Source organism: Ictalurus furcatus, chromosome 20, assembly GCF_023375685.1.
Source record: "Ictalurus furcatus strain D&B chromosome 20, Billie_1.0, whole genome shotgun sequence".
NCBI lineage: Eukaryota > Metazoa > Chordata > Actinopteri > Siluriformes > Ictaluridae > Ictalurus > Ictalurus furcatus.
In genome coordinates, this window is record NC_071274.1 from 20,399,479 (window position 1) to 20,427,283 (window position 27,805).

General features: G+C 45.0%; 1 protein-coding gene and 1 long non-coding RNA gene across 8 annotated transcripts; one reads left to right on the plus strand and one right to left on the minus strand.

Annotated features, from left to right (window-relative positions):
• Window positions 1-461: 461 nt before the first annotated feature.
• Window positions 462-27,805, minus strand: zcchc2 (zinc finger, CCHC domain containing 2). 7 transcript variants are annotated; one of them, XR_008388719.1, is made up of 15 exons: window positions 26,871-27,805; window positions 22,105-22,210; window positions 21,918-21,988; window positions 10,965-11,036; window positions 10,481-10,578; window positions 6,976-7,070; window positions 6,602-6,685; window positions 5,592-5,652; window positions 4,735-4,855; window positions 4,575-4,618; window positions 3,657-3,754; window positions 2,791-2,886; window positions 1,554-2,573; window positions 1,139-1,343; window positions 462-640 (listed from the first exon to the last, which is right to left on the minus strand). XR_008388719.1 is itself a non-coding variant. In XM_053651430.1 (14 exons), exons 1-14 carry the CDS (start codon window positions 27,558-27,560, stop codon window positions 1,210-1,212), a joined length of 2,787 nt encoding a protein of 928 aa, XP_053507405.1. In that variant the 5' UTR covers window positions 27,561-27,805; the 3' UTR covers window positions 462-1,209. The 7 variants fall into 7 exon arrangements, 5 of the variants coding, with proteins under 5 accessions (XP_053507405.1, XP_053507407.1, XP_053507404.1 ...); XR_008388721.1 differs by having other exon boundaries at window positions 1,535-2,573; XM_053651430.1 differs by having other exon boundaries at window positions 462-1,343; window positions 22,105-22,207.
• LOC128624105 (uncharacterized) lies at window positions 20,291-21,017 on the plus strand. The gene is made up of 2 exons (XR_008388723.1): window positions 20,291-20,428; window positions 20,529-21,017. It is a non-coding gene; the product is annotated as an uncharacterized LOC128624105 (long non-coding RNA).

The window sequence follows — 27,805 nt, forward strand, 5'->3', positions numbered from 1 at the left end:
GAACACTCACGCTGAAGAGTCTGTAGTGTTAACGAAAAGCTTTTCCATTTAATGACACATCTCAACTCTTGTATCCACTCTTCCCAAATAAACAGTAAATAAACTTCTCTTTTTAGCTGCAAGTATAAAAGATTCTCAAAGCCTTCCTCGGGCCTCGATAATAAAACGTCCATTTCCAAAAAAAAACAAACAAACAAACAAACCGGAGGCGGTTAAGTACTCAAGTTTACGCGTCTCCTCTCTCAGCTCGAATGCGAAGACTTCAGTGTAAATGTGAACGCATCCTGGCTTAAATGAAAACATGGAAGCGTCGCCCGAAATCCAAACCTGTTTCGACGTCACGGACCGAATCTAGACCGGGGGCCCCAAAAAAAAAAAAAAAAAACAAAAAAAGGTCACGGAGTCGTGTTTTGGAGCAGGTTCGTCCCGAGAGTCTCGCAAAACCAGGACTTGAGCTTATAGAAGTGGCGAATACGACACAACACAACACACGCGAATCCCATCGCTTTAACACACGAGCTCTGGTGTGTTTAATATAGAAATCGAGACCGAGCGTCTCCTTGGTCCTCAGCTCGCTGTCAATCGGCTTTGTCTAGTGTCTCCGACGAATGTGGGGCGACATACTTAAGCCGGAAGCCACCTGAAACACACACATATAAAAACACAAGCACAAGACACACACGGCTCAGAAGAGCAGCAAGACATTTCACGCAATTGTGGTTTTTTTTGTTTTGTTTTTTACACAAGGTGGTCATCGGATACTAAACGATGGTTATGAGCTTGTCAGCAGGTGAGTTTTAAAATTGTGCCCACGTTTAGTTTTTTTTTAAAAATTGTTTGTTTGTATTCTGCTATAAAGAAAATATGATTTCACTGCTAAGCCAAGCGTATGCAGGTTTAAAGCGGCTGGCGTTTTGGAGCTTCTATTTTTATTTGATCCGCTCTTTAGACGTGCAGAGGTTAAGAGTTAAAAGTCGGATATGACTTAATAATGAGCAACAACTCTGGGTTTTTTGTTTTTTTTTAACCAAATAAACAACAGTCCCGCCTACGTGTTTTCTATTGGCTTAAAGGAACGAGGGTCCAAATTCACTCCGGAAAAGTCAGAGCGGAAAAGTAAAAGCGGTCAGGAATGTACCGTGCGTCTTCCGCGTCCCGCTCGGCTTTCCCGCCAGGTGAATTTTATTCGTGATCGGACTGATCGCTTCTTTAGCTGAGGAAACTCCCGTATCGCCATAGCGACAGTTCAAAAATCGTATCTCGGGACGACGCGAGAGCTCCGGACATGTCTGTCGTGTTCTCGCAGAGCGTTTTCTTTAGCGCCGAGCACAAACGGACCGAACCTGTGGGCACAATTTTGTTGAAAGATCGAGAGCATACAAATGTGTACAATACAACCGTGCAGATGACAAAATAAATTCTGTTCCTGGCTTATCCAGGGGCACCGGGAGTCTCCGAATACTCAAAAGCAAAAAAAAAAAAAAATAGACAGATAGATTACGGATACGATGTAGACTGCGGGGATACTCGTCACCTCCTGGCACTGGCGTTACCTGACTGCCCGGCGTCCATAGACGGCTGCTTGCAGTCCTGCGCGTAGTGGCCGCTCATGCCGCAGTTATAGCAGGACACGGTGCTGCTCTTCTTTATTCCCGCACCGCCGGGCATGGCACCTACGGGAGGGAAGACGGGCGGGTAGAAGCGTCCGAACGGTGTGACCTGGGGCAGGGTGGTGTAGCTGGGCTGTGCGGGCATCAGGTGGTCCGAGTGGGCGTGCAGGAGCGCGCTGCTGGCGAAGGCTGCGCTTGGAGACGTGTGGGCGTAGAAGGGCAGTGGAGTCCCGTTCCCCTGATGGCCCTGTGTAGGGAAGGTGGTGCTGCACAGCGACGGTGCCAGCTGGAAGAACGGGCCCGGTGGGCCGAACATCTGGCGGGCCGGATGCGCCGGAAGGAAGAAGCTGGCGGGAGACTGGTGGGCTCCACTGCCTCCGCAGGTACCACGGCAACCGCAGGTGTTACAGCCTGTGGGTTGTGACTGCGCAGTGCTACTGATGTATGCCGCGTTCTCGCTCGGGCCGGGCATGCTAGCGGGGGGCGGTAGAGGCGCGGAGCTGGGTATCTGAGCGGACATGGTGCTAGCGAGAGTCCTCTGGGGCTGAGCACTGGCCTTGGCACATGGTTTCCCCGGAGCAGCAATGGTGCTGGGTGGACCCTGAGGCTGAGCTGGCTCAGGGAAGGCGGGTGGCAGTGGGCACTGGGCGGGGTCTCTGGGGATGGCCATGCTGGGCCTCGTATCCTGTTTGCCCAGAGGGATGGTGATGGTGAGTTTGCTCTCTCCGGGTTTGCCTGCGTCTCTCTGCGCGGTGCTGTACTGCAGGGCGTAGGGGAGGCACGAGGTCAGCGCCAGCTCCACCACAGCTGAGGGGTGCGACGGTAGATCTGCACCCGCGCGCTCCGGTTCCGCCACCAGCGGGTTCACCATGGCAACCGCCTTCCTGACCGTGCCCTGCCCATGGGGGAGGCGGGGTGCGTCAGCTGGCTCCGGGACGGAGTTATCCGACTGACTCTCTGTGTCTGAAAAGGTTGAAAACACACACAAACACCACATACACACCACATACACACCACATACACACACAAATTTAAAAACTAGTGCATGCAAACATGCTGTATGCATGCTGTATGCATGCTGTATGCATGCTGTATGCATGCTGTGTGCATGCTGTGTGCATGCTGTGTGCATGCTGTGTGCATGCTGTGTGTATGAGAGCGTGACAGTGAGAGACTTGACCTCGTGTCTCCCGGCTACGCTGACGGTGGACAGGGCTCGACGGCACAGAGTTGGAGCTCTCTGAAGACGTGTCTCCGTAGGTGTCCCTGCCTGAAGCTTCGATAAAACACACACAGTGTGCATAAAAACCTGATTTATACATGCTGCAGAGGTTCCTCACACACACACACACACACACACACACACACACACACACACACACAGCAAGATTACATTAGCATTTAGATAAAAGCAATTCGTCATCAACCCACAATGAAGACCTGCTGATTTACTCAATTCACCCGTTTCACACACACACGCTTACCATTACACACACACACGCTTACCATTACACACACACACTTACCATCACACACACACACACACACACACCTACCATGACACACACACGCGCTTACCATTACACACACACACTTACCATTACACACACACACACACACCTACCATTACACACACCCACCCACACACACACACACACACACACACACACACACCTACCATTACACACACACACACACCCCTACCATTACACACACCCACCCACACACACACACACACACACACACACACACACACCTACCATTACACACACACACACACACACACACACACACCCCTACCATTACACACACCCACCCACACACACACACACACACACACACACACACCTACCATTACACACACCCACCCCCACACACACACACACACACACACACACACCTACCATTACACACACACACACACACACACACACACACACACACACACACCCCTACCATTACACACACCCACCCACACACACACACACACACACCTACCATTACACACACACACACACACACACACACACACACACACTCTCTTACCTTTACACGTAACCTGATTCATCATCTGGACTGCAGGAACTTTCTGAATCCCATTGGCTACAAAACTTTTCCCCACTGGGCCTCTCCTGCCTCTGTCCCTGTAAAACACACACAGACACACACAGACACACACAGACACACACAGACACACACAGACACACACAATTCTGTTTCTTTTTCAGTTGATTATCTGTAAGAATTAGACTTAAGAATTAAACTACAGAGCTGCTGAAACAGCTCACGGTGAAGGTCATCATGTCTGCTGGAGTTTCTGGTTTCACACTTAATTAAATTGTGTACTCGGTTATTTCTAAATCGAGTACACAACGTTCTAATCGAGTACACAACGTTCTAAATCGATCACACAAAGTTCTAATCGAGTACACAACGTACGCACCTTTTTTTTTTCTTTTTTGGCCCGTGATTATTCACGTCTACCTACTTTCTGAAAACCAAGTTCCAGCCATCGCCCTGAGAAAACCTCCAAATACGCCGTTAAACTCGGAGGCCGTTGTTGGTCGTTTGTTGCTGAGGCTGCCTCGTTTCTGCCGAGTGCAGCACCTCACATCTTCAGCGGGGCAAAAAAAAAAAAATCTCTGCTGTGTTATATGGTCTTATTTACGCACAAACCTCTGAGACGCTGTGCTCTCAGGGGGCCGAATGTGGGGTCGGGGGGGGGGGGGTCGTGTTAATTAAATGAGTTGCGTTTTACTCGAGTCACCGGCTTTCAACAAGAAACGCAATTACAACATGTGCAAAGATTTTAATTGCCATAATAAAATTTCTAAATATTTTTTTTTAAAGATATGATACTAGCAATGTATCACATACACGGTGTATTGTGTACACGGTGTTTATTGTGTACCGGTCTGAGATTTTGAGTTGCGAGTTGATTTACACTTGCAGGTATTAACTTACCTTTTGCCTGCCGGTCGCGCTTTGATCTTCCTCTCCTCACACTCCTGTCGGACGCAAGAAAGCAGAGAACGTTCGAGATCCCTAATCATGTTATTATTAATTATGTATTAGTTATAATAAGATGGAAGGAAGGAGTGAGAGAGAGCGAGAGATAAGCGACCTGCTCTGGTTCCGTCCCACACGGCTGGGAGCTGCGCCTCCTCCCCGTCACCTCCCCGTAGGGCTCGCCGTGCATACTCCTCCTGCTGCACTCCCACAGAGCGCTGTCCTTGTGCTGCTTACTGCACACACACATATTTGTCTTACTATCCTTTCGAGGACCTTTGACAATTATTAATGCAGCTAATTAATGCTATCGAATGTAACGCTATCCTCATCCTCAGTAACCGAAAAGAAACCTTTTAGCTGGGCCAAAACAAACAAAACTGTCAGACACTCCATCCTATCCTTGTGGGGACGTTTGGTGCTCACCAGGATGTAAAAATATACAACAGAAAAATATGAATAGGCAGTGAATAAAAATGAGACAGATGAGCAAGAGGTTTCCACTCAGGTAGAAACAGCACGTGATTGCGCGTGTGTATGCGTGTGCCAGTGCGAGTGCATGTGTATGAATAAGTGCGTGCAAGTGCATGTGTGTGTGTGTATGAATAAGTGCGAGTACGTGAGTGCATGTGTGCGTGTATGAATAAGTGCATGCGAGTGCATGAATAAGTGCGAGTGCATGTGTGCGTGTATAAATAAGTGCATGAGAGTGCATGAATAAGTGCGAGTGCATGAGTGCATGCGAGTGCATGAATAAGTGCGAGTGCGTGTATGAATAAGTGCGAGTGCGCATGTGTGCGTGTATGAATAAGTGCGAGTGCATGTGTGCGTGTATAAATAAGTGCATGTGAGTGCAAGTGTGAATACGTGCGTGTGCGAGTGTGTGCTTGTGTGAACGCGATTGAATGTGTGTGCGTGAGAGAGTGAGTGCGAGAGTGTGCGAGTGTGTGCGCGCGTGTGAGTGTAGCTCACCCATGGCCCGTGTTTCCAGCGTTGTGTGTTCTGGAGCGCGAGACCCCGTATTCGTCAAGGTCTAGATGACAGACACAAAATGAAAGGTCTGTGTTTTTCAGATCCTCAAAACCATTTCCAGTTGGTCAGAGTCTCAAACGGTCATTCGTGTGGTTCTGAACACCGTGACGTACAAAATGACAACGAGCTAAATCTAGTCCACGTGCCGTTTTGAAAACGATTCCCTGTCTTCCTCAGCACCTAGTTACAGTTAGAGCTGTTACTCTGAAGGAGGCGTGGCCTAAAGCGTGAAGTACATTAGAAGCGATTCAGTTCAGAGTTCTCTCTCATTTTTTCCCCCCCCGTACTTGTACTGAGCCAAATGTCTTTCAACGCGAGCGTGTAATGACGTAGCCTTGCTATTTGCACACAGCTAAAACAGTAGCTGTACACTTCCTACTTCCTGTACTTGCTACAGCTACATCAGCGGTTCTAAAAGTCAAGTCCTTGAAGCATGCGCTGCGTCTCAAATCGCCGACTTACTCTGCCATGCACTAAAAGTATGTCCTCTCTTTGTGAAGGAGAAAGAACGTACGTCTGAGTGTGCAGCAAAAGAGTACACAAGTACTGGGACATACGAACACGTCATGTGACGCAAGAGAACGCTGTCGCCGTAAACACGCTCCTCGTTTCATTTCAGCGTTTCTTCGTTCGTCATTCCTGATTTCACCGTTCATTTACCGTTCCCTTTGTTTAGTTTTCCTCCTCCTCCTCCTGTTTAACTCCTCCTCCACCACTTCGAAAATCTACTGGAGACAGTACGCCATCCGGGTACTTGTGGGATTCTCATTTCGACGTACTACGATTTATTTGGGACACGCTACTTCTAATCTCGGACACTATTTAGGATGGATAGTAGACGATTTGGGACGCAGCACTAGCGAATTTAAACTAATGCTTGCATTCAGAGTATAAGGGGTGTGACAGTGAGTGTGTGTGTGTGTGTGTGTGTGTGTGTGTCCGTGTCCTACCCTCATCGAGGCTGGAAGTCTCTGAGCAGTCCTCTGAGAAGTGAGGCGCCGGCTGTCGGGTTCTGGCTCCAGGTGTACTGTTACCTGCGCAGAGGAGCAGACAGCCAGATATTACACCTCCCTTGGCTCACGCTCTCACACACACACACACACACCACCTGAAATATATCCGGATTTTTCCTTTAACATGCTCCTCCTCCTCCGTGGATTACTCAAGAAGAAAAATTAATAAATATACCAGCATATCCCCTCTAAGGTCCCCCCCCCCCCCCAGGCGCTTTGTATTCCGGGCCGCTCGAGCGTCTCAGCGGGTGCCGGTTGTGCGTCTCTGGTGTAATGATGTGCTCGTTAGTGCTGATGAAGCGAACGCGTACCGTGACTGCTGTGTAAGGAAGACGTGTCGGGCAGGAAAAACCCTGAGGCCTGGCACATCTGTAGGAACTCCCGTGGCACGGATGCAAACCTCGCCCTGTATGAGAGAGACACGGAGATACACACCACAGTCTTAATAGCGTTCAGAACAGCGTTACTACGAACGCAGACTTCAATACAGCGAAACAGACACACACTATTAGCGTCACATAAATATATATAATAAATAAAACGAGTTTCACTCTGGCCGTGTTTTACACTTTTTCCGACATTCTTTTGAATGTCCATGGAATAAGATATCAGATGCCACGAGTGAACCTTCTGCCATCGTTTTCAAGTTTGAATGGCCGGGTAATACGAAGCAATGCGATAACATGAAATTAGAAATGACCTTATATGGGCATGGGTGTTATTTCGACTCGGGACAGCTGACATTTTCTGCTATTATAAAGCAACTGTTTGACGCTGTACACAACAGCGTTTTACACGATGTACCTGTAATCTGATTACTTTTTTTTTTTCACGTAACTGTAACTGATTACAGTCACCTGTCCTTTGTATCCTGGTTACGCAACACCGTTACATGTATTCCGTTACTCCCCGAGCCTGCGGATACGATTCAGTTCTGATACGATTCGGTTCAGCTCTGATGTGATTCGATTCAGAATTGATTCAATATGATTCGGTTAGGTCAAAAAAAATTTTTACACCATGGAAAAGTCATGAGCACAGCCATCTGAACACGTGTGAGGTCGACTGATAGCGGATTTTACCGATACCGGTAACCAATCGGGCGGTACTTGCTGATAACCGATTAATCGAACGATACCAAATGAAAACGTAACACTCAAAGTAAAATATTACTGAGCTTTATTACAATAATAAACAGTACTGACTGTACCGTGAAAATGTACTGTACTTTTTAAAAGAAATATATAGAATTATATATATATATATATATATATATATATATATATACACATAGAAAAATCACTGAATGAACTATTAATAAATATTCAAGTAAACAAAAGATACACGTCCAAACTGAACCAAAAAGCAACGCTCCAAATAACAGACATCCAAAATGAATCGGAAAACACTTCGAATAACACGACAAAATTTGTCATTGATTGGTCAGTTTGGTATTTCGCCTCTAGAGGCCGCTCTCGTACCGTATAATGACGGCGCGACCTTCTCGGCCGCTCCCTCGATGGACGCAACCGGGAAATATTATCGGTGTACTGTAGATTTTTGCCGATATGCGATAGCTCCAGCAATCGGTTATCGGTGCTACTTAATCAGCAAAACCCATCGATCCACAGATATATTTTTTTTCAGGGCTACACAGTAAGGGTTTTAAATGGTTCCATGAGCTAATAGTGTAGCCCGCTGCCAGTCTCTGCTTTCCCTCAGGACTAATCTACTCTCGAGCGAACGATGCACTCGAAAGACAAGCACTCCCACCAGAGGAAGATAAATCCCCACCCTGCACAAACACACACACACACACACACACACACACACAGACGGACACACACACACACACACACACAGACAGACACACACAGGGCCTGCTGACCTAAATATCCCAACCAGCCACTTGTACAAAGCAGCGCATCCTCAAAGCATTCACATCTACACGGAATCATCCTCTCTGATCTACATGACACAAAGCAGACCATCTCCAAGCCTGCCTTCAATGCTTCTGATGGATTTAAAATAAAAAATGGAGTTATGTGGAACGGACAGCAAGCTGTAGCTGTTAGTGCGATCAGATAAACACACAGACAGAGCTGATTTCAGCTGGAGATCTACATTCCTGTTTGATCTCTCTTTCATCAGCCGCACCGGTTCATGGAAACGCGTTTGTGTTTCTTTAGAATCATGTGCACACTGTATATACATTCCAGACCACTAGTATATGAGGGAAATAAACACTACTGCGAAAAGGGATAGGCAAGCTATTTCCACGAATGCAAAGTTACGGCACGCTGTAGTGTGCAGTGCAGATGCAGAGAAACCTGAATCGCAGATGTGAGCACACGAGCTAATTTCGAATAATGTACGATTAGTAAGATGAACTAAAATCAGTAATAATAGTCTAGTTTTTAAGAAGCAGAAGGGTCAGAAGTGTTTAATCTAGTCTAGTTTACCATAGGGCTATAGTATTTACAGCTGTAGAATCTATATCTACGCTTTCCCTTCTTTCCCAGCAGTTACAGATGTGCAGTTGGAAAAATCACCGCCCAGATTTAATCGCTTCATTCTTTCTCCAGCATAACTGTACTTTTCCCCCCTCGCAACAGTAGTATCTGACGATGTTAGCGGTTTAGCGCTAAACTGTGCCGAGTAGTAAAAACGTGGGCGTGCCCGTAAATTGACTGGCAAGACAGGATGTAAATACAACCAAGAACCCCAGCCCTGAGCGTTTTAGTATCACGTAGCATCAAGTTTGGTTTTGTTAAATATCACACTTTCAACATCCCATGGATCACCGGCGAATCCATTATTAAAAATGGAAAGAATATGGCAGAACTGCGACTCTGCCTACATGACGCCATCCACTAAACATCAGTCATGGCGTACGGTCAGAGAAGCAACCAAGGGTCCAGCGCTCAACGTGATGCTACCACCACCATGTTTCGCTATACGGTCGGATGTGTGAATAATCGGTTATCTGCGAAATTCCACACCGTTTTTTCCCCTGCGGTTGCGTCCGTTGCGGGAGCGGCGGAGAAGGGTCCGCTGTCGTTATATCCAGTACAAGAGCGGCGAATCACCGCGGCGATCTGACCGGCAGGTCACTGAGAAATTTTGTTGTGTTATTTGAAGTGTTTTTGGATTCATTTTATTTATTTACAGCGTTGCATTTTGGGTTCAGTTTGGACGTGTATCTTTTATTTATTTGACTTTGTCATGTTTTCATTCGGTATCCATTTTAAAAACGAATCGGTCGATTAGTTACGGGACGTGAATTAAAACAACAACAACAATTTAATAAAACAACGACCCAAACTTACTATATTTGCTTTACAAATCAATCAAGAGCACGTACATCGTCGGCTTTCTTTTTAAAAAACTGTGAAATTGCTATGTGCCTGGCGAATAAACCCTCCTGTGGCACAAATTCTTCTTCTCGCTGTCTAAAAATGCAGACTTTTTGTTAAACAGACTTGTTAAAAATGCAGACAAGGCCACCGAATACGGCTGACTAACACTGTGATAGGACTTCTCTCTAAACAAGAGCGCCGAGTTTAGTGTGCACGACAACCGACGCATAAAACGTCATTCCTAGTTTGAAACTAATGCGCAAAATAATACACTACTAAGGTGATTTGCCGTTAACTCTGATATTTCCCCCCCACCAAAAACTGTCCTTCTCTAGGTCTTCATCACGTCTCGGAAGCTGAACTACTGAACCGAATCGTATCGTGGTCAAATAACTCGAAATCATAAACAAATGGATTTGGACTGATGGAAAGAGGCAGGATTGAAGGGAACACTCACCTGAGCCTTTTCTCCAGGTCTCTGCGCTCGCCCTCGGCCCGACTCAGTAATCCGATAACATCTTGCTCGAAACCTCCTGCGCTCTGCTCCTTACACAGCTACAGACAAAACAAGACAGGGGGGCCAATATTTAAAAACGTATCGCTTGCTGGATCAGACCATCTCTTTGTCCCGCACAGGTAAAGTTCTCGAACTTCTCTTTTATGTATTTATTTTATATACAACAGGAGGATATGAAGTCCACTCTTTTATATATATATATATATATATATATACATACACACACATACACATACACACACACATATATATATATATATATACATATATACACACACACACACACACACACACATATATATATTTTTTTTAAAAAGGCAAGCAGATATGATTTACACAAATATGACCTGCTTTGTCAGCTGTGGTTTCGAAGCAGCGCTCGAAAAGGAATTAAAAAAAAATAAAAAATCAAACAAATAAATACCTTCAAAAGAAAGTCCTGGAGTTCACGGTGGCTCTTGGTCACAGCCGTAGACGACGAATCGGACCATTTAACCTGAAATGCGAGCGACAGGGTTAGACCATACAGACATGTTATTCGAAACTGTGACCGATTCTGGCTTTGCTTATAGTAGCGCTGCGCTCTTTCAGACACGAGAGCGTTCCCGCTCACATCGTTTCTGTCTTGGTGCCGTTTACGTTTCCGGCGTCGTAGGGAAGAAGTTCAGACAGCAGGAGGAAATGAAAAATCGGTGTAAAGTTTTCAGCCGCCGACTCCTAACTTTTACACGTCTGGTGTTTAAAAAGTGCGACAGAAGGGAGAAGAAAAAAATAAACCCATCAAAACGTCAAGCTGGCGGCGCACGACGCGTCAGAAACGTCAGTCGCGATAACGACATCAGCGACGTGCGCGGCCAGAGTGTTTCCGAGCTACAAATCGGTCGTTACATCGTTTTTCACCAGAACGTCGCTAGTCTGCTCGTTTGACATTTTAACGCGTACAGCAGGAGGCTCAAACTTTCATCGCTGACGTTTATTGCGTGTATAAAATCCCACTGTTCAAATATTACACACGTCCTGCGCCATCGTATTTATTTAACGCGGTAATTAGAGGTTTTTATTCCTAAGCTTTCCACCCGCACACAATACAACAGTGTGTACTGTTCTGCCCTCTGCCCCGTTACCACAACTTTCATTTCTTTAGTGAATTAAAGCTAAACCAGATGTAAATGGTGTAATGTCTGCGAATCGTTTCAAACTCATTTCTATCCTACATACACTTTGTTTTTGTTTTTTTTAAAAAGACTTTCAACAATCTGTATGAATCCCGTTATTTATACCCCAGCTTTAGAGCAAGATCAATTATTATTGCTATTATTATTATTATTACTACTATTTAATATTGATATTAAATTAGAACAAGTGCAAGAAATTTTATACGTACGCGCCACTTTAGGCCGAATCCTTTTAACATGTCTTTATAGTTACGTTTAATGTTGTGAAACATCCGCTAAACAAGATCACTTACGTTACAGCAGCTGTAAATAATCTTTTCCTTGACCAGCCTCGCTTGTTTCAAGTTAATAATACAATAATAATAATAATAATAATAATAATAATAATAATAATGCAGCTTGTCACGTTACAGAGAAACCAGAAAGCGCAAAGTCCTCCGTCCTGAAGATTTTCCCATGGCGGGAAACTTCCTGACCGTCTGTTACAAAGTGCCGACACTGGAGACTCCTTCCATGAAAAGTTAAACAAACAGAACAGAACAGGAAACGGTGCCGTATGGAACAAAACATTTCCTTAATCTGTTTGTTACTAGACTTAGATGACGTGGAGCATCCATCATACCACGAGCTACCTTGGAAAGCCATACCATAAGGACGAGCGTATTACCATAAACCTGTGATTTGATCAGCTGATTGGTTCAAATCTGCCGACCAATCAGAAGCGAGAATTCAACAGCGCAGCTGTACGAAACCTTGGGAAGATCTCTACAAATTTCACCTCATTAAAACACCTTTACAACGATGTTCTGTAACACTTACGTACATCGATACATACAACACACGTTTTCCTAATGACAAACTCCTTCGACCTGCTACGTTTAGAACCAATGACACGGCTCAAAGTGGGACGTCCCGGTGGCTAGAGGAATCCCAAAGGCAGTTCTAAACTCGATCCGGTTACGCTTAGATTGTACGTGTGGAAAATATTTACGCCTTTGCGCACGGCGTCTGGACGCGACGGCGAGGATGACGGAGAGAGACTTCGTTCCACTCCTGAGCTCATTCTTGTGCTATCTCGGTGTGAGTCATGGCGGAAAATTCTTGTATATCCCGAGGCACTCGCTAGAGGTCGGAGGATGAAAGTTTAGCTCGGTTCAGTTCAGGACGCAGTGCGTTAACCTTACGCTCACACCCGGCTAATAATAAAATTCTCAAAGCAGAACGGGGGGAAGAAGAAAAAAAAAACCCAAACAAACGCAGACCTGCTTGTAAAACAAAACAAAACGAGAGAGAGAAATAACTGGCGTGCCTCTGACATTTTCTGGCACGCGCAGCCGCAGCCAGCGTCGATAAGAGGACGGTTATAATTATAGCAATTCATCATTCCCCAGACGCCAACGGGGGGGTGAGGGGTGGGGGAGGCTAGGGGGGAGTGTTGAAAGGTTTATCTACAACGCTGAACTGCCTTTCAACACCGAGGCGGCCCGGAGCATGAAGTAAACGACGAGTTGTTTTGTCTGCGCTCTTTTCTTGCCAGCAGACTGTTTGCAAAGTCTGAGCAAAAATGAAAATCAGGGCAATACTGGTGCCTTCATAGCAGGTTAGCACGTAGTAAAGGCTCTAGCATGGAGCAGGCCCGGGAATGAAACCTCCGCTGGCAGTGATGTATGAGGAGCTCTGCTTGAAATGCACAGAAGGCCGAGAGCGAGAGGAAATCATTTCCTGCTCTTTAGAAAAGCTGGCGCGGCCCGGGATTCCTCCACCCCTCCCTCCCTTCCTCCACCCCAATCCTCTGGAGATAAAACGGGAAACAAAGGATTAGATCAGGAATCTCTTACACACCAAGCCAGCAGGAGCAGTGTGTAGCGTGTGTAGAGTGTGAAGCGTGAAGCGGCCAGCCCGTGCTTTTTGGCTGCTTTTCAAACCCGCACACACTCGAACAGCGCTGGGTCTGACGAGAGGAAGCCGGCGGAGCCCGGGATTATTATGTAATGGTGAGCTGTGCTATCGGAATACGCTGGAATTTGACCCGCCATTAAACACCAGTCAGCGCCATGCAAGAAAACAAAACAATAAACACTTCAGTTCCTTAATAAATAACGGCAATGAAAAGTTGTACATACTGGATTTAAAGAGTTATAACAAAGTGCTGTTGGATTCTCACATCTGATTGGTCAGAAGATATTTGTTTAGTCTCAATAGTAACTATTTACATAAGCAGACACCCCACTCAATCTAGCACTATTAATACAACAGTGTGTTGTTCCATCCATCCATCCATCCATCCATCCATCCATCGTCTATAGCGCTTATCCTTTTCAGGGTCACGGGGAACCTGTAGCCTTTCCCAGGGAGCATTGGGAACAAGGCGGGGTACACCCTGGACAGGGTGCCAATCCATCGCAGGGCACAATCACATACACATCCAGACACCCATTCATACACTACGGACACTTTAGACACACCAATCAGCCTACCATGCATGTCTTTGGACTGGGGGAGGAAACCGGAGTACCCGGAGGAAACCCCCGCAGCACGGGGAGAACATGCAAACTCCGCACACACAGGGCAGCGGTGGGAATCGAACCCCCGACCCTGGAGGTGTGAGGCGAACATGCCTCTAAGCCACCGTGCGCCCCGGTGTGTTGTTATTTAACAGGGGGGGAAAGAAAAACAACCGAAAAAATTTGGTTTTCTCTAAGGAGATTTTTTTATTTAACAGTTTCGGAAGGAGTCTCCAGAGTCAACACTTTTTGTAACTGAATTTTCCACCAGGCGAACATTTCTCACTAACGAGCTGCCTCGTCTTTATCATGAACTTAAAAGCCAAAGTGTGGAAACTTCTAGAGCGCAACACCAACAGGAACTAACTTGTAGGATGTCCCAGAACACTGAAAATACTGTAACATTAAAGGGGTTTTAAAACTTTATTTATTTATTTATTTATTATGGCAAATTGCTTTAGTATAAGAGAAATAAAACACTCTGGGATGCTCCTCTTCCAGGAAACTTCGTGGCTTAACAGATCTACTGTGTAGCTACAGGAGCGGCCATTTTGGACAACCTCTTTCTTCAGGACAAAAACAGACTTCTGTGACTTCTTAGCGAACGTGTAAACTAAACAAGTAAACAACAGGCATGGAATACAATCCAGTACACCGTGCGAGTGTGATGGGGGTGGGGGTGTTTTTTTGTGTGTTTGTTTGGCCTTAGCTTTAATATGCAGAAAGTCTGGATTAATAAACCACAACCGACATTCTCGGTCATGAGGAAAATACCACTCTGATGACGGGGAAACTAACACGGCTAATATAAACAGACGCAGGTTTATTACCGGCGGAGTTCATGAAAAGATTTTACTACTCAGGCCTGACTGCTTGTGCTCAGCCTGAGCTAAAGAAAGACGGATGAATTGGCAAGAACACAATTCCCCTATGCCACATACAGGCAAGCAGATGGTACGGCCCGCCAAGCTCCAGCTCCCTTCTCATATGCTGTCTTTGTGTGTGTGTGTGTGTGTGTGTGTGTGTGTGTGTGTGTGTGTGTGAATAATTTCTACCTTCTTTACGTGTAAGCTAAAATTCAAGAACCTCGGCATGCACTAAAAGTCAATACAATACAATAAATATTTCAAAGTTAAAAACAGTGAACTCTAAAAAAATAAATAAATAAATAAATAAATATAATAATAATAATAATAATAATCTAACACGTTCTTCAAATAAACGCCGTCCTTCGTCAACAGTTCTCTAAGATTAGTTTTGTGCTAATCATGGTTTACGAACGCGCTACCAGAGTTTTCGTTTACGCTCCGCAGGTTTACGCTCGCCACCCTGGCACAAAACCTCCCGTGTGGGCGGGGCTTAACAGCGATTTCCTCTCATTGGCTAGTGAGATTTAGATCGACAGCTAGAGTGTCCAGACGACGAGGAGGATGATGAATGTTGACGAGGATGATGACGGTGCCGCTCCGTACCGCTCGTGCGACACTACCCAAACCTCAAACATCGATTACGAACTAACACACCGACTAAGGAAGTCATTTCCACTACAAAGTAAACGCTAGAACTATACGCAGAAGCGCGTCCGGAACGCGCTCCAAAATTCGCACCACTGAAGTCTCTACTTCCAGTTCAGGGAGCTGTCGATCCAAATCTCATTAGCCAATGAGAGTTCGTCTCAGTTAAGCCACGCCCACACGAGAGGTCTGTGCCAGAATGGCGGACGTAAACTTGCGGAGCGTAAACGAGAACTCCGGCAGCGCGTTCGTAAAACCACGATCAGCGAAAACGAAGCTTAGCAGTTCACCATTTTCAGTTGCAGAGTCTTTTTCTTCTCTCGTTGCATACATCTATACGACGTTTCTTGAAAACGTTACGTTCGGTACTTTTGGCACAAATTTAACTCCATAATTTCAGCCGGTGAGACATTTGCGATGATGTTCGTCATAGATAGCAGTGGAAACCAGGCATGGGAGGAGCTTAGGATTTGGTTAATAATTGCTAAAACAAATCAGTGCACGCGCACTCGTACCACCAGGCAAGGACAAAAAAAGCGAAATCCCCGCCCTCCCCACCCCCCGAGCTCTGCCGAGCTCCGTCTATCCCCGAGTGTGTAAATCTCATTTTGCTCACAGCAGGAACTGAACCGATTTGCTGTCACACTCGATTGCCACTCGCTGAACTTGTAATGACATGCGGCGGCGTCCGAGAACACTTCTACTGCAGGCAGTGTCAGAGCGACTCTCCATCACCGCTCGCTAATATCGGGGGGAAAAGCCAAAGGAGGCGGCCGGAAGGCTAGTCACGTCCTCGTAAGTGTCCTCAATATGTCTCGCCCACGCCTCCGGCCTCTGAAGAACTACTACAAGATGGATGCGCTCCTCCCTTTGGAGCGAGAAGAAAAAAAAAAAAGTCAGAGAGATGCTCTTTTGAGTCGAGCCAAGAGCTGCATATTTCAGAGGACAACAAATCAAAACCTACTGCTTTGATAGAAAAACCTCCAGCTTTTACGCACGGGCCTGAATGCTTCACAGATTTATTTTTTTTTGGGGGGGGGGGGGGGGGGGGGGGTTTGGGGATGGCAGACATATGGAACCGTTTTTTTTTTTTACACAGCAAATTTTGGTCTCGGTTTCTGTTCACTGCAAATTTGACAAGATTTGCTCATTAAAGGTTTGCTAATGACAGCTTATCTTGGAGGAAAAAATGCTTAATTTCTTAGACATCCAGCAACGTTAACATCTTTTTTTTTCCTAGTCAGTAGTGAGAACACTTGCACCCTGCTCACACGCAGATGCAAATCTGTCAGCAACGATGTCTTTATCCCACAAACGAGACGGCGTTATCGAGAGAGAGAGAGAGAGGGGGTATTTTTTTTCTTAACTGTTTCTTGGTGCAAATTGGAGCGTGGACGAAGAGGACATACGACAAAGTGGGAGATAAATATAGGGAAAAACGCTTGACCCACTTAAATCTCAAAATGTAGCAAACACCTATACATCGCCCCCTTTTTGAACGACCAATCGGTATTTAACGTCTGAATCTCGCGATCGTCCTGACACAGGAAGAAAAACTCAAATCCTCAAAGCGTTACCTCAAATCGTGTTTCTGCACGAACGTGCAGTTACGACTTCCGACTCGAAACAGCACAATGAGTCGCACTTTGGGAGAAAAGAAAAGGCTGAATACTGTTTTGCATGGTAAGGAAGCTCCTTTGTGTTAAGAAAACACTCAGTGCTTGAGAATGACCTTTCCCAAGGCCTGAATCGAGCTCAAATCCCAGAGTCCACCACAAGACTTAAAAGATTAAAGGTGCTACATATTATTAATATTATTATTATTAGTAGTAGTAGTAGTAATATTATTATTATTACTTTATTCCTGAGCGACTTTGGAAACACGTACTAATTGCAATTTCTTTGCCTCTCTAACTCTCAGCCTTATTTTTTACTTTTGAAACAGGGGCCGCCCAACTACTCATAAATATTCATAAGCAGACCCCCGTGCTCATTAATATTCATTAGTTGACTTGTGTAAGTTCTGAAATGCAGCTGCTGCTTCTCAACCCGCTTGTGGACGAGTTTGGTTCAGAAGAAGAGCAAAATATTCTCCTCGAGGGCAAAGGCCGTCCTGAGACTTAACCGGTTTGCGTCTTGTTGTCTCGGTCGGCGAAGAAAACTAATTCGGGGACATTTGTCAGCAATTTTCCCAGGCTTTAGCATGTTAGCTATGGCTGGTTTGACCACCTTTATGGACGCATTTCAACTTCCCCTAAATTGTTTCGGACGCTTTCACACCTGATACTTTTGGTCCATTTGCTTGGTTTAAAAGCTCTTTTCACTTGCTTACTGTACATCTCTTATGTGACATACAGTACATAAAGGCTGGGATTGTGAAAGGAAGCGTTCTTGGCCGAACTGAACCGAGGGAATCGCGTTAGGTTTCCAGAAACGCCAAACGTGTAGGAAAACTCTATTTATAACCCTTTAAATAGCTGTGGTGTGCTCCAGCACTTCTATTTTCTCCCCGCGTGTTGACGCAAATAAATAAAAACGCTGAATAATTAGCACGGGTCGAAGCTGGCGTTGTAGAGAGACGCCGACACTCGACGCTGAATTGGGTTCACGGAGAGCAACCTTCTCTACAGCGTCTTCTGAATTAAATACAAAAACTGATTCGGCCCCCGACTGCTGCCCGCATATTTAGAAGTCGCACTTTCACTGTGGAAGGAAGAAAGAAAAAAAAAAAAAAAGAAAAAAAAAAACCAACAAAAAAAACCAACAGTCTTTCCAAGAATCTCCAGGAATCCTATCCGCTGTATCAGCCGAGGCCTAGCAGGATGTGTGTGTGTGTGAGAATGTGTACTCAGGGAAGGGAGGTCTTCCTGGCTAAACTTACTCACTTTTTCCTCCCTCAGAACCACAGCAGTGACCCTGCAACAATTACTGAGACAACCGAGAAGCCAAAATAAGTCCTTAAAGGACCTTTTTTCAGAGAGAGAGAGAGAGAGAGAGATATGGTGCTGAGCCATCCACTCTCTCTCAGTCTGAACCAGAGGGACCGTCCATTCCGTCAACAACCGGATGTTTACTGCTAAGTGTCCCTCTGAGGAAAAAAAATTAAGCTATCGCTAGTTCGCTATGGCATTTATCCAGCGCGCAGGCCGTGTCATTTTCAGGCTCCATGCATAATGCAAATGGAACAGGGTAGCTCGTGTACAACATGAACATCGTGCGCCAACAAGCAAAAGGAACAGGTTAATCCCTTTTAGCTGACAAACCTGCAAATTTAGCAGGAATTAAGGAACCTATGGCTTTTCGTTAGGTGCAACCAAACAAGTTCCCACCAGATTTATAAAAGTGCACACTTGTGCATATGTTGATAAATGCCAATCATCCAAACAAGCATTTGAACCGATTTAAAGTCTCCGAAGTGCCTTAAAGCGTTATTCGACGCAATTTCCACTGAAACAGGAAGTCAGGGCGAGACATATCGAGTGGCTCCTTGCCCCTTTTTAAAATAGCCAATATCTTTTAGGCAAGGTGATTTTTATAACGTCGGGGGCGGGACACTTCAGACTCTAGAGAGCAATTTGATTGGATAGAAAATCTGACGAGAAGCTGAAGTGCAGAACGGAATCGGTGAAAGAGAGAGACTGTACCTTCTGAACGCATAAATCTTTTAAAAGCGAATTTCGTCACTGTTTTGGCACGCACTAGCTTACAGATAACCTTAAAGCGAACATGTTCACAATAAAAGCCATAAAACGTCGATTCGGATTTCATGCGGACTTTAAATATAGATTGAACGACGTGCACAAAACTCCACAAAAGGCGACGCTCAACAAAATGATGACTAAACAGTGGACGAGCACCTCCTACGATTGGTGTGTGCCAAATCCTCCACTAACGCAGCTCAGTCACTGCAGCGCGTCGGCTTCTGTAGACACGCACTAGTTCGTTCTCCTTTTATAGCACGCCGTCACGTCCGTCCTAAACGAATAGCTAGCATGCTTTGAACTCTTTCCTTCGAGTCCTTGACGTGAAACGGAGAAGTGTCACAAAATTCTTTTCAAAAGGTGCAATAGATAATCCGTCGGGAATCTTGACGGTGTAATCTGTATACAAACTTACACTGTACAAATCTGTACGCAATTACAGTAACCCACGTTAATGATCCGATTTGAACCTGGAACAGAGCGTCTCCGTATACGCAAACTGACATAATTCCATGGCTTCTCATCTGACGTTGTACCAGACGAACTGGATTTTTCACACTGGAGTAGCGCAGTTCTTCTGTTTTTTTACGAATTGACGAATAAATGCATTCGGTATTTAGCTTCGTTCATATAAATTCGCATTTTGGAATCATACGGCAAATAAATGACTCCGTTCTGTCGTTAAAATCTCGAGAACACGGTTGCTAGGCAACTGGGAAATACGAACACCAAGAATTAGCTAACGAATGACTGTGGCAAACGGTTTAGCTACCTAGCATTCAGCCGGGATGTCTCGAACAGAGGCAATGTAGAGGTACAGTGCCATCAGAAACAAGACAAAACTGTTGGAAACATCAACGTTTTCCTCAGATGTGTTGATAAATTACCACGAAAAGATTCGGTCGGACCAGAACGACACTATAAACAGGGAGCGTATCGATATTCCCAGGGTCCTACGTTCCCCAGGTTTATATGGCACATAATGAACATATAGGTGATTTAAAGATGTAGTTAGGCTTCAATAGAAGTGAGAGCTCTGACATGTTCATACTTAACATTTTGTTCCTTTCATGACCGTTTACTGTGTTTTCTAGGCTACAGGACGGCATTTCTTCAGTTTAGTCTATACATTTCACTATTGTTCATGCACGGAGTTGAACTCTATGAACGTATGAATGTAGACTAACAGCTATTTTTAGAGCAGCACGAATGAGGGTTCAGCGTGTACAACCTAGTTCATTTTCCAAGCTCATAACTTCCATCAATTTCAAGTGTGGATGAAGGATGGATTTGAAACTAAATGCATGTTGTTATTCATTTAAATGCGCCTCTGGCGGTTAAAGTTAAAACGTAATAAAGTTAACAGGGCGCTGGGGAAATGAGTCCTGACTACCTCAAACCTTTGGAAAAGTTTACTTAATTAATGTGTGTTAATAGAATATCGAACTGGGGAACATACTGTAGGACCCTGGGAACACAGGAATGACCCCCTGTACCCTAGACACAGCTAGCGTCAATTGCTAGCTAAGCTTCTGAAATATAGTACAGTAAAGCTGTCGGAATACATTTTAATTCATAAGGAAGTCATATTTCCTAGTCTTTTTTGGCTAAATGTCCCATGTCTGTATTTTGTCTGGATTTAGCTAACTATTATCTACAGTGGATTAAAAAAAAAAAAAGTCTACACACCCCTGTTAAAACCGCAGTTTTTTCATGATATAACAATCTGAAACCAATATAAATCCTGCCAGATCGTTTTCCCACATTTAATGTGATATAGCAACCAAGAAAAGTCAAGTGGAAAAAACGAGAAATATATAAATAAATAAATAAATAAATAAATAACCCAAACAGAAAAACATTTTAGGGAAGATGATCGACGTTTTGGAACGGTCCAATCAGAGCCCAGATCTAAATCCTGTCAGAAACCTGTGGAAAGACTTGAAGAAGGCTGCGCACGGGACATCACCTTGCGTTCAGACAGATCTGGAGCATTTTTTGTGAGGAAAAGTGGAAGTAAATAGGCAAATCAAGACTCCGAGTGCTGTATTACAAGTAAAAGCAGCTTTAACAAAGTATTAGTGATTAGTTACACTTGTTTTTCCTGTAAATGTTTACTTTTTCTCTATTTTCTCCCCTAAAACATTTCGATTTGTGTGCAGACACTTTTTTTAATTTATATCCGCTGTAAAATATCAGCAACAAACACTACGGTGGAATTATAAAGGAAAACAAATCTCAAAGATTACGTTGCATTTACATGCAAAATATATTCAAATACTCGGTATTTCAAGGAATTAACGTGAAACTTTTTAAGTAAACCTTATGGACCTCATTTTAAACGTAGCAGCAGCTTTCTCTTCTTAATGCCGGGTAATCCACACCGTGTCATTCTGAATCAGCAACTGTTCCTAGAATCTCACACACACACACACACTCTCAGTAGGTGACAGCTTATGGCGGGTGACATTTCGCAGACCTACCTCGAAGCTGTACTCCGTGCTGTCTCCTGCCAGGGAGATCTCCTTCAGTTTGATCTTCTCAATGTGCACCACTGTAACATGAAAAAGAAAGGAGCTCGGAGTCAGAGCTCTGCTACTGCTGCATGACTCAGGAACGGGAAACTCGGTTATCTCAACCGAGACCCCGGAAACGCGCCGTGTACGGTACCTTGGCTCGGAGGGATGCTGCTGAGGTGCTGGATCGGACACGACGGCCATGTTCTGCTCCCCTCGGGGCGTGGACAGAGCTCGTCCGGCTGGGAAAACTGGCTCTGCTAAAGCGAAAGAGAATACGCTAAGTAAATCTTACAAAAAAAAAAAAAAAAACAAACAAACAAAAAAAAAAACTATCGGAACAGAAACAATTAGTCAAATAGTCCATTATAAAACCCAGTTCATCCAGCCATTTACAAATTTTCCTTTCACTGGTATCACACAAACCATTTGAAATATTTTACACTCAGCAATTTTTTTTTGTGTGATCTAATCCTTTAACAAAACCCTCACAAAGCTAAGTACCAAGCACACAAACACACCCTTGACAAAAAGTTCCAATTTGTTCTGGAAACGCAACCAACCATTACTGGGTGGCTCGATTAAGTGGCCAAGCATGCAGAGCCTGACATCCAGGGGCATTTCCTCTCTTTGGCCTCAGTGGTTTATCCACCATGTCATGGCAAATTGAACCTGACAGCCACATCAGCTAAAGGTCAGAATGAAGAACAGGATATCCACAGCGTCACTCTGAACTCCAGGCGTGTGCGGTGAAAGAAGCGCCGGCGTAACGGAAAGCGATACGGAGGGACTCCGCTTGTATCCCACACGGATACGAATCTAACCCAATTCATTTCTAAAGTAAGGACCAAACCAAACACGCCGTCCACCCAAAGTTGATTACCACCCAATGACGGCACGTTCTGAAGTGTTTTAATCCACTTATACATCCAGAGCAGCTTGCCAATAATTATCATTTGAATTTATTCAAGAAAAGCACATCATCACAACTTTCTATCCATTTATTACGTTTAACGTCCACCAAACAAGTTCCCGTCATCGCTTACGTTATATCTATATATAAACGGCTAGTCGTTTCTTTTTGTGCTCTCTGGTACGCTGTGCAAAATTCAAACAAACACAGTTTTCCTATTACATCTGATGAATCCTAATACCTCTTACATAGTCTTCAAACCTACCGAAAGGTCTGTTCTGTGGATCAGACTTCTGGATTTTCGAGATTAGTCAACACTTTTGAACGTAAGCTCACAGGTTTTAGATTTGAGACAGGGTTCATGACGACAATCACGACGATGGCGAATTTGCAGGCTAATTTATTTATTTATTTATTTATTTATTGCGCTTGATAGGACAGCTTTGGTGGGAAAGGGCTGAGTGATGAAGCAGAGCCTTCAGGTTACACCCAGCTATATTTACTCACTTTTATCCAAAACGATTTACTATTGATTGATGCGGTTGAGCGGCTGAAAGGCCTAGGGTCATTTTCCAGCAGTCCTGGAATTTGAATTTACAACGTTCCAAACGTTAGCCACTGAAACACCACGTAGGGAGTTACATCAAATATGGAGAGTCCTTACATAAAGGGGAACTAAAAATGTCCCATGCGCAAACATACGGCCGAGTCCCATAGTGGTAACATAATACCGATCTCATAATGCAGCTAGTCAACCGAGACGGCCCGTTCCTCTGATCAAAAGCACGCAAGAAGAATAGAAGCAGTCACACCCGGGACATCCATGTCTAAACGCCCGCCTCAGGCGGTCATTATGGCAATGCTCTCGGTCAGACAAAAAAAAAACAAAACAAAACCCAACCATCAGGTCAAATACAAGTGTGCAGCCGCTAGCCTAGTTATCCCAGAATGCCTGAAACCCTATTAAACATCACAACACAGCCAGTTCTAAATCTTCTAACCCGCACTTCCTTCTCTCTAAACTCAGGTGAGTCGTATTCACCATTCCAACCAATAGGAAGCCTTGTGGTTATCAAGGCCACACCCAGAGACCAAGAGGCATGAATGCACGTGTACTGAGCAGCTGTCAGTCATGTGAAACTCCTCAGTCAGTCATCTGATAGCAGAGTCATGAAACATTAACAAACGCAGACACGAATAAAAGAGACATGGATTTGAAGTTGGACTTCAAGAGAGTAAACAATCTTTTAGCTGTTTGTAGCAAAACATTTTAAACGACACGAATGATTGACAGCCAATCCGTAGCGGAACGTCATCGGCGCCTACGACTTCATATTTTAGATTGTAGTCGCCGTCGGTACGTGTACTACTACAGTAAGGCCAGGTCCTTTCCTGACCGGCTTCCGTGCTGGTTTTCGTCAAGAAGGATCTTGATGCAAATCTCTGACGTCAAAGACTGGAATTACTAACACGTGCTGTCCGATTTGACTGGTCAAATCGAGTTGAGATCGATGGGATTTCGTGTCGGGTTTTCGGAAAACGTGTCGAAAAATCCGATTTCGAGAAATTTCAAGAAATTGTGTTTCTACTCAACACACACCCTATAAAAACGAATACAGAATACATCACAGCGTCGTTAAATTCCTGAATCTGATCCGAGTCAAATCGTAGGCTTAGCAGGAACTGATCAGTTTCACGGAGGTTCCGCCACATTAAATGGAACTATAAGTGGATAAAATATGTAGGTATGACGTGTCAACAATTTAATACATTTAAAAATTGCAGTAGTTGGCAAATCGCTATAGTATAAGAGGAATAAAACACTTCGGTACAGGCGGTTATTGGAAAATAATAAACCTCGGGTGAGGTAACTCTTTGTGCATCAGGTTATTCCTTACTTATTTACCCTGGAAATTAGTATGGGGGGAAAATATGAAACGTTCTGTACAAAGATAGATTTTAAAATATCCAGCCTGAGAAAATACTGATTATGAATAATGCATCACAATACTGATATTATCTCATCACCCAGCCCTGATATCAAATAACCCTAATGTGTTTTATGTTCATTTCTATATGCTGTATGTCCTTGTGTTGACTTGACAGATTAGGCCTAAATTACAGCGCAAATAACGAGTTTTTGATTTATAAAGTCACCCCAGCCCTCCTGTCTCACACACTCCTGGAAATCCTGAATCCTTGACCCAAAGCACAGACTCAGAACGCAGCTGTTTAGATCAGCGCTTTCTCGTCACGAAATAAACTGCACCACGATGCATTCTGTTGGGGTTTCCCTGCTCTCAGACACTTATTTTAACGTTCACGAAGGACCTCCTAATGAGCTGATGCGTCAAGTCAGGTGTGTTCGAGCAGTAAAAACCCTAAAACAGGCAGTGCAGGGTGACACCAGGAGCACAACTGGGGAAATTCTACCATTACTTGTTCATCACGGTCTACAGCTGCCTGAATCGGGTCACAATATATCCTTATAATAACATGACAGGTATCGTCGGCTACTTCTATGACGCAGAGCCATCTTTATGGGTTTAAAAGCAGTAAACAAAAGCATCACTGAATCGTCACCATGATCATTTTTGTTTGGTTCGTTTTAAACAGAGCTCTACGGTTTCACCGGACTCGTTATGAAAAAGTCAACACGGAGGAAACGGGACATTCAGACATGTACATGAGGAAGTCTGCATTAGTGTTAAAAATACTGACGATAACCTCAGAAAAGCATACTGTGAGTGTTTATCACGATATCATTGACTACGTTTACATGCACGTCAATATTCCACTATTAATCGGAATATGGTGATATTCTAGTTAGTACCGAGTCGTATAAACGAAATACAGCGAAACGTCATGTTTCGTTGTCGTCAGGTTGTCCTGAAGCTGCTGTAAGCCCCGCCCCCTCTCGCTGTTGTTTATTGGTATAAGATAAGCACCGCCTTTTAACTCAACGACTTACGCATCCATATTTATAAACGATATCTGATCTCTTTTTTGAGATTTTGTGAATAAATTCTGAGTTGACTTTTTTCTTTCTTTCTTTCTTTTCATTCAGCAAAAAGTTTCCTACATTACTGCCTGCTGATAGAGCGATGCAGCGGCACTTTAATCCTTTTAGTCTGTCCGGCTCCCTCATCTTATCTATACACTATGCTCAAAACAAGCTTCCAAAGCTTCAACTTTCGTGCTAATGCCGCCGTCAACGCCATCGTGCTCGTCATCTCGTAGATTGCTACCTAGCTCATATAGCTGCAATGCATTCTGGGACTCGGAGTCCGACGTCTGCGCCGGTACTACTTCTGGGTTGGATGTGTCGTAAATAATAACACAGAACGGCGATGAGATGTAAAACGGTATAAGTAAGAAGCGAACTTGAGATGTGATCGCAGTAACAGTGACTACGTTTACACGGACAGCAGTAATCTAATTATTGACCTTATTCTGAATAAGGTTTATAAAGATATGTTTACATGAGTCGCTTTTAGAATACTCCTTTCATTTACCCGTTTTACGTGTTATAGAACGTAAATCGATTAACGGCACACGTCATTACGTCCCCGCGCCGCGCCGTCCGACGTTCCCTCCAGAATTTCACACATGACGTTAATAGCATGATTAAGGTGTGTACATATCAGTAACACACTTCGATAATGCGACTAAAATAGGAATACTTCACATGTCTTAATTCGATTTGTGTTTATTTCGAGTATGACTTGAGCGGGATTAAGGTCATCAGAAATCGCTGTTTCCATGGTAGTTTCTTAATCAGAGTATCGAGTTAATATCGGAATATTATCGTCCATGTAAAAGTACTGAGTGTCACCCCGTGACGTCAGAGAGGCACATGCACCAAGTTCTCAAGGGGATAACAAGAGTATAACCCTGACCACCAGGCTGGCACAAGAATGGCTAAAAAACATCAGGAACGTCTGAGTATAAACCTATATAAAGTGGTTCAGGGTGGACTTTTCCTTGAACGTTAATATTTGAGTTACCAGAGTTTGAGCTGCACATGCGCAGTGGCTCAGGCGCCGCTCCTCCAATAACGCTTCCACGCGCTCCAGCTGCGTCCGCACGACCTCCCTCTGGTGGAAAGTGAATGCCGGGTGCAGCGAGGCCATGGCGAAGAGCAACGCCAGCTGCTCCAGCGGAGCCGCAGCCGGTCCCGGTTCGGGTAAATTCAACCCGCAGCAACTCCTCGAGTGCAGGAGGTCGATTCGGCTGAGCGTGCCGAAAAGGATCCCGGCACACTCTCGGTTCTTAGATCCGAGCAGGGAGAGGCAGACGAGCAGCCGCGAGAGCACGACCGGGTCGGCGACGTCAGTGAGGAGTCGCAGGTCGGCGGGGCTGTTAGCGCGAGCCTCGACGTCGCGCAGGATGTGGAAGTCCTTGCGCGCCAGGTCCTCGAGACACGAGCCCAGGAAGCGCAGCTCGAGCGGCTGGCACATGTGGAGCAGACCGCACATGAACTCCACGCGCTTGGCCGGGCTGAGCCGCAAGCCGAACCACTCGAACACCGCCTCCTTGTCGAGCTGCCGGGGAGCGCGCGCCTGTCTGCGGCCCACCTCGTCATCCAACGCGGGGTTAAAAGGGAGGAAGCCGGGCTCGCCGCTGTTGTTTTCCCGTCGCTCGCCTTCGGCCGCGTCGTTGTCTCCCTCCGCCGCTGGCAGCCTCATCTTCAGCATTATCAACTACCGTTGAGCGGGCATCGGTAACAGAGATCACCTTCCGACTGATTTTTATACATTCGCTACGGAATCGTTTACGTATTAAACCGGAATTCTTTTCTCTTATTGTTATTATTTTCCTCGCGAGCTACCGTGACTAGCTAGTTTAGTGTGGTCAGTTTGCCAGATTACTCGCTCGCCGAGCCTCTATGTCAATCAATGCTTGACTCCGCCCACTCGTCTACCCTTCAGCAACCACTGGG

What these genes read in the sequence shown, in the direction of transcription:
- zcchc2 (XM_053651429.1), bottom strand. Translation starts at nt 27,560, where the DNA reads ATGCTGAAGATGAGGCTGCCAGCGGCGGAGGGAGACAACGACGCGGCC. An exon ending in GCACGGAGTACAGCTTCGAG is followed by an intron (nt 11,037 to 21,917) that starts GTAGGTCTGCGA and finishes CTCGCATTTCAG; the next exon opens with GTTAAATGGTCCGATTCGTC. An exon ending in GCGTAGCCGGGAGACACGAG is followed by an intron (nt 2,574 to 2,790) that starts GTCAAGTCTCTC and finishes CAACCTTTTCAG; the next exon opens with ACACAGAGAGTCAGTCGGAT.